Source organism: Typopeltis vanoorti, chromosome 13, assembly GCF_054136105.1.
Source record: "Typopeltis vanoorti isolate ZY-2024b chromosome 13, IOZ_Tvanoo_1.0, whole genome shotgun sequence".
Lineage (NCBI taxonomy): Eukaryota > Metazoa > Arthropoda > Arachnida > Uropygi > Thelyphonidae > Typopeltis > Typopeltis vanoorti.
In genome coordinates, this window is record NC_143561.1 from 32,129,657 (window position 1) to 32,141,777 (window position 12,121).

At 35.9% G+C, this 12,121-nt stretch overlaps 1 protein-coding gene across 1 annotated transcript in view; it reads right to left on the reverse strand.

Annotated features, from left to right (window-relative positions):
* The window catches only part of LOC150100034 (sterol O-acyltransferase 1-like), a 296,476-nt gene that overhangs the window by 80,367 nt on the left and 203,988 nt on the right, over nucleotides 1–12,121 (reverse strand). Inside the window, exon 11 of the mRNA XM_090402947.1 lies at nucleotides 9,964–10,062. Within this exon, the coding sequence (XP_090259073.1) occupies nucleotides 9,964–10,062 (99 nt within the window). The remainder of the gene's footprint in view (nucleotides 1–9,963; nucleotides 10,063–12,121) is intronic.

Consider the following 12,121-nt stretch of genomic DNA (forward strand, 5'->3'; position numbering starts at 1 on the left):
GCAAACAAGTGCTGCCATCTCTTGGTACCTAACCCTAACAGGATATGTTACTGTCTGAAATAATGTGGGTTCTATGGTTGATTTTTTTCTTGAGTTTACAGGATGAAAAACCCGAGTTTCTGGGAGAAAAAAGCTGCTTGCCTGTGCCAGAGATCGACTAACTTGGGAACCAGTCAAAGAAAGACTTAGAAAAAGTTCTTCCAGTCAGTGACTAGATTCGAATTTATGTCTATCTTTGTGCAGCTAAGCACAGAGGATGTAAGCGGCACTTCCACTGAGCTATACAGTGCTCAGAAACCAATTGTTGTTATGGAATAGTTCTTTCCTGACACATCGCATGCGGGCATACAGACGTTGCATTACTCCTAAATAATACTGACCATTCACTGTGGTGCCCTCAGGAACAAATTTGCAGTGGATAATTCCAGCAACATCAAAAAAAAAAAAAAATTACCATTGTCTTGACATGTGAATTTTACAACTTGACTTTCTTCTGACGTGGAGAAGAAAGTCAGGATCAAACTGAAAACACCAACTTTCATCATTGTGACAATTCTTTGCAACATATCACAATCTTGATCAACTGCACAGATGAAATTTTGACAACAGGCAACTCAGTGCTCTCTCTGTTTGTGCATCAACTTGTGTGGCACAAACCTTGAACAAATCTTCCTCTCGTGTAAATCTCTTTCTAAGATTAATCTGACAATTTCCTTACTGACACCAAGTAGCCTAATGGCTAGTTGCCTGTCATGGACAACAATTTCCCTAGCTTTCACCACATTTTAATTTGTCTATGCACAAACTGGCCATCCACAGTGTGATTTATCCTGCAGAGACTCCCTCCCCTCTTTAAATGTTGAAAACCAGCGGAACTCTTGTGCATGGCTCAGTCAGTCATCAGTGTAAACTTTTTTTTTTAGGTCTTGGTACACTTCTGTAGCAGCTTTTTCCTAATTTACAGTAAAATTTTATCACAATTCTTTGCTTCATGATGCAACTTCTGACATGCTCCACTCACTCACTCTTACAGTTGCCACATGAAAACTGATTCATCACCCGACTCAAAAGTTTCATCTGTGATCAAAACACACTCTAGCGGTCAAAACTATAAGCACATTACTTTTATTCAAAGGGCTGTCCTGTAAAGAAAAAATAAATCTCATTATTGAATGGTCACACTGTGTATGTATATATTATAAAGGAATGTTGAGAAAGACTACCAGGGTGGAAGAAATAAGAGATCTGGGGTTGATAGTGGATATGGATCTGAAATTTAGGAGACACATAGCCAAAATTGCGAAGACAACACAAGGGCTTCTGGGAATGATGCAGAGGACACTGACGTGTAGAAGTAGGGAGATTCTTGTTCTGTTATATAAGGCTTTGATTAGGCCACACATAGACAATTGTGCCCAGATTTGGTGACCTGGTTTTCAGAAGGATGAAGAGATGTTGGAAAGGGGGTCCAAAGGCAATTGACTAAGGTAGTTTCTGACCTCTGGAATGTCGAGTATGAGGAAAGATTGAGAAGATGTAATTTGCAGAGTCTGGTGGACAGGAGGAAGAGGGGAGATATGATAGAGACCTACAAGTTGGTAAGGGGGTTGTTATAGGATCAATGCTGGAGTAGTTCTACAGAAAATAGTGAGAGATCGGGGGAGAACCAGAGGTCATCCCTGGAAACTGTATAAAGAGGGTGTGAATAGGGGAGTGAGAGGCAGGTTTTTTTCGTGCAGAGTTGTAAATGATTGGAATGCCTTGCTTGAGAGTGTGATGTCTGCAAGGAGTTTGAGTGTGTTTAACACGTTCATTGCCAAGCTGAAAATTGGAATTTCGTGTGGTGGCCAAATTTTTTTTTACTTGATGGCGACGTCCACGTGATAACGCGTGATCGGCCGTTTGGTGAGAACTAGCATCATGTGATATCGCGTGATTGGTAATGAATGTGTTAAAACACGGTATGATGAGCAGTGTGATAAAGGGACCTCCCGGATGAGTCTTTGACTCCATGAGGTCTTGGAGTTAATAATAATAATAATAATAAATTCCTACCACTTCCTCCTTAGGAGAACCTTTTGTGGACCATAGACACAGATAAGTTTCACAATCCAATTTTTCCATTTTGAAATTTCTCCACATAATTCTACTTGAACTTGCCTGGCAATTAAGAATTTCATAAGGCCACTTGTAGTCCTTCCTTTTCTGCATCGCTATTGCCCAAAATATAACATCCCATATTTATTATTTGGCAGGATCATACCTATTTTATTCCAAACTAGATATGCCGATATATCAAAGTATAAAAAAGATAAATAGAACTAAATATGATAATCATAGATAAATTTCCTAAGTGTTTCAGGAAACATTTACACAATCCCACTTGAAAAAGGCTAAAAAAATTGTTAAGGGGAAATTTTGTGAAGAAAACAAGCTGGTTTTCAGTCAGATTTTTACTTTAAGACCAGAGATAAAAAAAATCATGGATTATAATAAGCATCACCATTTAAGTATTCAAATTATAAAAAAAACTAAAATAAATAAATAAAAAGCAAGCACGCTGAGGTGCCAAAGGGGAATAAAATTTTAAAACCTCTAAATCTGTATGATATAAATGGAACCTACATGGAGGGAAACATATCTCATATAGTCATGTTCGTTTAAGCCAGCTAAATCCCAAATTGCCATCCTATCCTTGTTAATTCAATATCCAATAAGCAATTACTAATGCCAGCAAAGGTTGGTCAATTGGTACAGCCTCTGCTACTAATGGTTCATGCAAAAAAGTTAAGCAAATTTGAGCGCGGTTAGTAGTTGGAAGGGATCAATCGTTCAATGCTGTTGACACACTCTCCCTCGATGAGTCTTTGAACTCCCTGGAGGGAATTCAAAGACTACTTTGAACTAGACATCTTTGAAAAAGTCTTTGAACTAGACATCTATAGTATTTCTTCTTGGCAACAATAATATCATAGCAAAAAAAAAATATCTGCCAAAATCTTAAAAAACATGAAATCTCCAAAAAGAAATCTGCCCAATCTGGAATTTGCTGCATTTAGAAAACTGCACTGAACAGAAATGCTATTACTACCAAGATAATGGCATTTCTGTTGCATAAGACTAATGGTATTGCTGTCCTTTAATGTGAATTGCATCCCTACAAGATCGTAAACCTTCATCGTCAAATCCCTGATATATATACCCTCAAGGGGGTGTACAGGATATGATAGTACTACATGAAAAATTTACATCATTACTAACTTCCTATTTACAATTTTCCTCCAAATCAGTCTGTTACATGTCAAGACTCCAACATTACCAGATCTTATATTTCTGTCTTTTAAGGTTCTTTTTACCGTAGCAATCCACCTATATCTTGGTCTTTCCCTGGGTCTTTTACCTGTCAATCTGACAGATAACATTTGTTTAGCTAATCTTTCCTCTCCCATTCTATTTAAGTGACCATACCACCTGAGATTACCTGTGGTAAAGCATTCCTGGATGCTCGAAATGTCAAGTTCTTTGCTCATATTTTCATTTTTAATATGATATTGCCATTGATGCCATCTGTACACTCCACTAATCTTTCTCAGGACTCTCATATCTACAGTCTCTAGTCTTTGGTCAAGTATTTTACTTCTCACCTAGCTCTCAGATCCATAAATTAAAATTCGTTTCAACACTGTCTTGTATACAGCTAATTTAGTGTTTTCACTAATTTCTCTCTTCAAGTACAAGCCATTAGGAAAAAGAAAACCAGGACGTCCTCTTAAATGATTCAAAGATGACTTCTAAGGCCGGAACTGACCATGCTAGGCCTAAATCCTTGATAAGCATGATGATGATGATGACTAATGTCTCTCTTATCACCATCAAATTCCTACCATGTACCCTCAAGGGGTGTAGAGGATATGATAGTACTACATGAAAAAAATTACATCATTATTAATTTCCTATCTACAATTTTCCTCCAAATCAGTCTGTTACTTGTCAAGACTCCAACATTATCAGATCTTATATTTCTATCGTCTAAAGCACGTTATACCGTATCAATCCACCTATATCTTGGACTTCCTCTGGGTCGTTTTGCAGCCAACCTGGCAGAGAACATTTGTTTTGCTAATCTTTCCTTGCCCATTCTGTTCAAGTGACTATACCACCTGAGATTAGCTCTGCTAACACATTCCTGGATGCTGACAATGTCAAGTTCTTTCCTAATATTCTCGTTTTTAATATGATAATGCCATTGATGCCATCTGTTCACGACTATAATCTTTCTCAAGACTCTGATATCTGTGGTCTCCAGTCTTTGATCAAGTGTTTTACTTCTGACCCAGCTCTCAGATCCATAAGTTAAAACTGGTTTGAACACAGTCTTGTATACAGCTAATTTAGTGTTCTGACTAATTTCTCTCTTATTCCATATGAATGTATTCAATTGACTTCCCACCATACCAGCTTTGCTGATTCTGTTGTCTATTTCTATATTTAATTTACCATCTTCAGTAAAAATCGTGCCTAAGTAGCTGAAATGTTTCACTTGTTCCACAGGTTCTCCATTCACAACGCAGTTGACATTTTCAATGATTCTGCCTATTTTCATTGTCTTTTTCTTTTTATTGCTGACCTTCATACCATATCTATTACAACGGCTATTCAATTTAGTCAGAGAATCTTGCAGACTTGTAGCAGATTTATTTAGAAGTATAACATCATCCGCATAAAGCAAAGAGCTGACATTAACATCTCCAATTTTGATATCATGTTTAATACCACTTTCCTTCATAATGTGATTCATATAGATAATGAATAACAGAGGGGATAATGTACATCCTTGTCTCACACCAGATTTAACATTAAAAAATCTTCCCGTACTTCCTTCAATTCTAACTGCTGACTTACAACTCAAATAAAGACTAAGTATTGCTTGATATAATGCCAGATTAACACCATATAACTGCAGCGTATTGAATAGCTTCTCTCTTGGCACCTTGTCATATGCCTTTTCCAAATCGACAAAACTTAAATACAGATCTTTGTTATATTCCCATGCTTTCTTGACTATTTGTCGTAAAGTGAAGATCTGATCCTGACAGCCTCTATTTGGCCTGAACCCAGCTTGTTCTTCACCAAGCTTTTCTTCCACAATTCTTCTCAACCGTTTCTCAAGTATACTTGCATAGATCTTGCCAGGAACACTCAGTAGAGAAATACCTCTGTAATTCTCACATGCAGTTTTATTTCCCTTTTTATATATGGGTACTATGAGAGCTCTACTCCAATCATCGGGAATTCGTCCCTCTGTCCAGGCTTTCTGAACTATGCAGTGCAGCCACTGTAAGACTCTTATACCACCATACTTCAGCATTTCTGGTCGAATATCATCTACTCCTGTTGCCTTTCCACATTTCAAGCCTTTGATGGCTTTTCTACTTCAAGTATGGATATGTATTCCTGACTGCATGCCTGGGCACTGTTTTTTTACCATTGTGCTGTCATCACTGCTTGTTTCATTTAGCAGTTTTTCAAAGTAATTACTCCTTATTTCAAGGATATCTTTTTCTCCCGTTTTCATTTCACCTTTATCATCTCTAATTCCTTTTACAGCACTCTTTCCTCCATTCTTAAGTTTCTTCAACAACCTCCAGAATATTTTGCCACCTTCTTGATATTTATTTTCCATATTCTTGCCAAAGTCCTCCCATGACTTTTGTTTAGCTAGTTTTACCCAGTGTTTAGCATTCTTGCATTTGTCTCTATATTCTCTAAGAGCACAAGCTGACTTATTTGACAGGAACTTTTGATATGCTTTCTTCTTTTCCTTCACTGCCTCTCTAACTTCCTGTGTCCACCAGGGAGTTCTGAATTTTTTTTACTTACAGACAACCTCACCACATGCCTCTCTGGCAGAATCAATCAATGTTTTTTTCAGAGTTTGCCAGTGAATCTACAAGGTTTGATTCCTGTTCTCAAACTCTTTCATTTTTTCTTCAATAATCTTTGTGTATTTTAGTCTACAGCTCACATCTGAGAGCTGCTCAACTTTTATTCGCTTTAAAACTTTCTTACATGTTATTCTTTTCAATATGAAATTCAATTTTATCCTGCTCAAGACTAAATAGTGATCACCTCCAATTTCAAATCCTCTGTACACTCTGGTGTCCTGCACCAGGGAGAAAACATCACTATCAACAAAAAAATAGTCAATGAGACTTTTCTTAATCCTTGCCTCTTCTCTCCATGTGAATTTGTGCACATTTTTATGTTGGAACATGGTGTTAGTAATAACCAGTCCATGTCCTGAGCAGAAATCCAACAGATATTTGCCATTATTATTAGCTTTGCTCTTTTCTCCAAATTTTCCCAAAATATTTTTGTATGTCTCACAATCATTTCCTACTCTGCTCTTTAGATCCCCAACAAGGACCAACTTTTCCTTTTTCATTGTGTCAGTTGATTTTTCTAAAGCCTCAAAAAATTCCTCCACTTCTACCTTAGTAGAACCTTCTGTGGGACCAGAGGCACAAATAAGTCTCATTGTCCAGTTCCCCATTCTGATATTAGCCCACATCACTCTACTTGAGACTGCCTGCCATTCAAGAAGATTAGCCTCGTATTTTGTGTTGAATACCATGGCTACTCCTTCTTATCCTTGATTATCATTGCCTGAATATAACATTTTGTATTTATTGCTCGGAAAGATCTCACCAGTTTTGGTCTTTTTTGTTTCAGTCACCCCTATTATGCCGATTTGGTACTTATCTAATTCCTCAGCTAGCTCCATTTCTTTGCCATTCAGGCTTCTTACGTTGATAGTACCAATCTTTAACTCTGGTGATGCTGAGTTGGGGTTTGTTTTCAGATTTGTTCCAGTAGCTGACTTTTCGCTGTTCGCCCTGGTTCCCTGGCGAAAACAACGGGGGCCTTGTTTAACCGGGCGTTCCAGCCGGCATGAAATTTTGTCATGTTGTACCATTATTTTTTATTTTGGTTTAACCAATAAGAATACAATTTGGTCGGCTAAATCCCAAATTGCCAGCCCATCCTCGTCTGTTCAGTATCCAAGTAGATACCCAACAGGGTGCACCACGAGAAGGTGAGGATTAGACATTAGGTCAGAAGCCCTGGTCGGTTCTCTGCATTCCTTTAAAGGCTATGTGGAGGTCTCCTCTCAGTTATACAGCTTTGACCCTTAAGCACCCCTTCTGTTGTCTATTTCCATTTTTAATTTAAAATCTACACTATAAATTGTGCCTAAGTAGTTGAAATGTTTCACTTCTTCTATAGGTTCTCCATTCACAATGCAGTTGATATTTTCAATGCCTCTGCCTATTTTCCTTGTCTTTCTATTGTTATTGCTGATTTTCATAACATATCTATTACAACAGTTATTCAATTTAGTCAGGGAATCTTGCAGACTTGTAGTGGATTTATTTTGAAGTATAACATCATCCGCTTAAAGCAAAAAGGTGACATTAACATCTCCAATTTTGAAATCCAGTTTAATGCCACTTTCCTTCAAAATGTGATCCATATAGATAATGAATAACAGAGGGGATAATGTACATCCTTATCTGACACCAGATTTAACAATTAAACATCTTCCTGTACTTCCTTCAATTCTAACTGCTGAATTACAACTCAAATAAAGATATTATATCAAGCAATACTCAAATAATAAGTATTGCTTGATATAATGCCCCATTGACACCATATAACTGTAGCATTTTGAATAGCTTCTCTGTCTCTCTCTCTCTTGGCACCTTGTCATATGCCGTTTCCAGATCTACAAAATTACAATACAGATCTTTCTTATATTCCCATGATTTTTCAACTGTCGTAAAGTGAAGATCTGATCCTGACAGCCTCTATTTGGCCTGAATTGAGCTTGTTCTTCACCAAACATTTCTTCCACAATCCTTCTCAACCATTTCTAAAGAATACTTGAGAAATACCTCTGTAATTCTCATATTCAGTTTTATTTCCATTTTTATATATGGGTACTATGAGAGCTCTACTTCAATCATCTGGAATTTGTCCCTCTGTCCAGGTCTTCTGAACTATGCAGTGCAGCCATGTAAGACTTTGATACATCCATACTTGAGTATTTCTGGTCTAACATCATCTACTCCCACTGCTTTTCCACATTTCAGACCTTTGATGCTTTTTATAAATTGGGGTTCAAATATGGATATGTATTCCTGACTGCATGTCTGTTGAGTGTTTTTTACCATTGTGCTATCACTACTTGTTTCATTTAGCAATTTTTCGAAGTATTTACTCCATACTTCAAGGATATCTTTTTCTCCAGTTTTCATGTCACCTTTATCATCTCTAATTCCTTTTACAGCACTCTCTCCTCCATTTCTGAGCTTCTTCAATGACCTCCAGAATATCTTGCCACCTTCTTGATATTTATTTTCTATGTTCTTACCAAAGTCTTGCCATGACTTTTGTTTAGCTAGTTTTGTGCAGTGTTTAGCTTCCTTACATTTGTCTCTGTATTCTCTAAGAGCACAAGCTGACTTATTTGACATAAATTTTTGATATGCTTTCTTCTTTTCCTTCACTGCCTCTTGAACTTCCTGTGTCCACCATGGAGTTCTGATTTTTCTATCCTTACAGACAAGCTCACCACATGCCTCTCTGGCTGAATCAACCAGTGTTTTCTTCAGGGCTTGATACTGAATCTCCAAGGTTTGGTTCCTTTACTCAAACGCTTTCATTTTTTTCTTGAATAATGTTTGTGTATTTTAGACTACAGTTCATCTGAGAGCTACTCAACTTTTATTTGCTTTAAAACTTTCTTATATGTTCTTCTTTTAAAATGGAAACATGGAAATGAAAAAGAAATAGAAATAAAAAGAGGAGTCAGACAGGGAGACTATCTCACCAAAATTATTTGTTACAGCTCTTGAATATACTATGAGAAAACTGAACTGGGAAAAAAGAGGATTGAATATTGAAGGAAAATACTTAAGCAATCTAAGATTTGCTGATGATATCAATATAATATAACAGAAACATCACCAAAAGAACTAGAACACATGATTATTGAATTAAATGAAGTAAGTTTGGAGATATGCCTACAAATAAATATGAATAAATCAAAAATAATGTATAGCAGAAATACTTAAGATTGAAAGCAAATTGAAATAAATCAAAAACAGATTGAAATAGTGAATTCATACAAATATCTAAACAAATTATTATAAACAACCATAAACTTGTTAATGAAATTTCAGCCAAAATACCAGCAGGATGGAAAAATCATTATAGAGAGATATTTAAAAGCAATTTACCCAACTGTGTAAAAAGAAAGATCTACAACCAGTGTCTACTCCCAAGTCAAACCTGGAATCTGACTAAAAACACCCAGAGAATCTAAAAACAACACAGTGAAACATGGAAAGGATCATTTTGGGAATAACATGGTTAGATAAAAAGAATAATATTTGGATAAGGAAGCAAACAAAGATAATGAACATTGCATTAATAATAAAAGGCAACAATGGCAATGAGGGTGGTCATGAGATGAGAATGTCAGAAAATAGATGGATAAAGAGACAAAGCAATTAACATCAAAAACTGGTCATGGGAAACCAGGTAGACCAGCAGTAAGATAGGAAGATAAGATAACAAGATATTGTTATTATTTTAGACATTTATGGTGGAGAGATGCACACGTTCAGCAAAAATGGAAGAAGCATGGAGAGGCATTTGTCCAGTAGTGGACTGACTGAAGAAAGCTGTTGATGATAATGATGAATTAAATAAAACTCTTAATTATGACATCATACTAACTGGACAAATCATTATTAATCACTATTAACATCCAGGAAATTTTGTATCTGGATAACAAGTCTTTATTTTTTAACTACAGATATCAGTATGAAAATTGAATCACTTTACTTGCATGTTAACATTCAGAAAATAAATAAAACAATTAAATCGTACACATACCCTGGCTACATCCTTGTAAATATATGTAAACAACCAATCATGTACAATAACATTCCAAGTTCTATAGTAATTGGAAAAGGTTGTAGAATTCCACCAATCCTAAAAATAATAACATTCTGCTTTTAAACGTTAACACAAGATAAAACAGTATTACTGACTAGAATTAAATCATACTAATTAAAGACTAGTACATTTTTAAGTGTTTTATTAATGAGCTTGATTAAAAATTTTTAGTTTTATTTTATTTTATTTATTTTTAATATAGTACTACTATAGCAAGGCATTTGACAGGGTGCCACATGATAAGCTGATATTCATTTTCCTTTCTTTTAGGCTTACACGGTGATCCGAATGCATTTTTGAAAATTATGGAGACAACTACCGTGTTTGAATAAAAACTTTAGTTTAATATAACTAAAATCTACATTCGACGTTTCGACCTTTATGTCGAGGTCATCTTCTGGAGCATACAACTATACACAGGAAACAAGCTATACTACAATCAAACTGGTTTGTTAAAGACACTAACCAACTGCTACAACAATTGTTGGCCTGACCTCTGGTGAGAAAATAAATAAATAAAAAATAAAAAATAAATAAAAATAAATAAATAAGAAATAAAAATAAAAAATAAAATAAAAATAAATAAATAAATAAATAAAAAATTATACATCAACGCTAGAGTCCTATTATTAGTGTTGTCTACTATATACATATATTAACATCATTCCAGCCCATTGGTATGGAATGGTTTCTAATACTAGCTAAGGATTGGCTAGAGTCCTGGCTTATGCTGGATCTTTCATATTAGGTAGGCTGAATGTGTGCCATCCAGATCCTTGGAATTTTCATGCCATCTTTGTTGTTGATATTTGGGTGGTTTATCAGGATTTCGCAGGATTCCTTAAATTTCCTTTCGTACCAGGTTTTTGTGCGGTGTAAGGAGCAGGTGCTTTTCCAGTTGATTTGGTGTAAGGTGTTGAGTGCGTGGTCTGAGAGGCCTGCTTCACCATAATGGTTATATTTAATGTGTTCTTTCTTGCGTATAGGGATTGTCCATCCTGTTTCACCAATGTACATTAAGGTACAGGTGCAACGGATGCAATAGACTCCAGGATGTGCTAAATGGGAGGAGAGGATCCTTAGAGGAGTTGAATATGGTTTTAAGTTTAGTGGGTGGTTTAAAGGTGGCATTGAGGTTATATTGTTGTAGGATTCTGTTGATTTTTTCTGATAGCCCTTTAATGTATGGGATGGCTATGGTTTTACTGTAATCTAGATTCGTTTTTGTTGTAGTTTTATAGAGTATTTTATTAACAGTATTTTTGTTATAGCCATTATTTATGAATGTGTCACTAATGATTTTTAGTTCTTGTTTCAGGGCTTTCTGGTTAGAGAAAATAGTTGTGACTCTGTTTTTAAGGGTGTTAATGACTCCGTAAAACCATAGCTATCCCATACATTAAAGGGTTATCAGAAAAAATCAACAGAATCCTACAACATTATAACCTCAATGCCACCTTTAAACCACCCACTAAACTTAAAACCATATTCAACTCCTCTAAGGATCCTCACCTCCCATTAGCACATCCTGGAGTCTATTGCATCCGTTGCACCTGTAACTTACCGTACATTGGTGAAACAGGACAGACAATCCCTATACGCAAGAAAGAACACATTAGAGACATTAAATATAACCATTATGGTGAAGCAGGCCTCTCAGACCATGCACTCAACACCTTACACCAAATCAACTGGAAAAGCACCTGCTCCTTACACCGCACAAAAACCTGGTATGAAAGGAAATTTAAAGTAATCCTGCGAAATCCTGATAAACCACCCAAATATCAACAACAAAGATGGCATGAAAATTCCAAGGATCTGGATGGCACACATTCAGCCTACCTAATATGAAAGATCCAGCATAAGCCAGGACTCTAGCCAATCCTTAGCTAGTATTAGAAACCATTCCATACCAATGGGCTGGAATGATGTTAATATATGTATATAGTAGACAACACTAATAATAGGACTCTAGCGTTGATGTATAATTTTTTATTTATTTCTTTTTTTTATTTTTATTTATTTTTATTTATTTTATTTTATTTTTTATTTATTTATTTATTTTCTCACCAGAGGTCAGGCCAACAATTGTTGT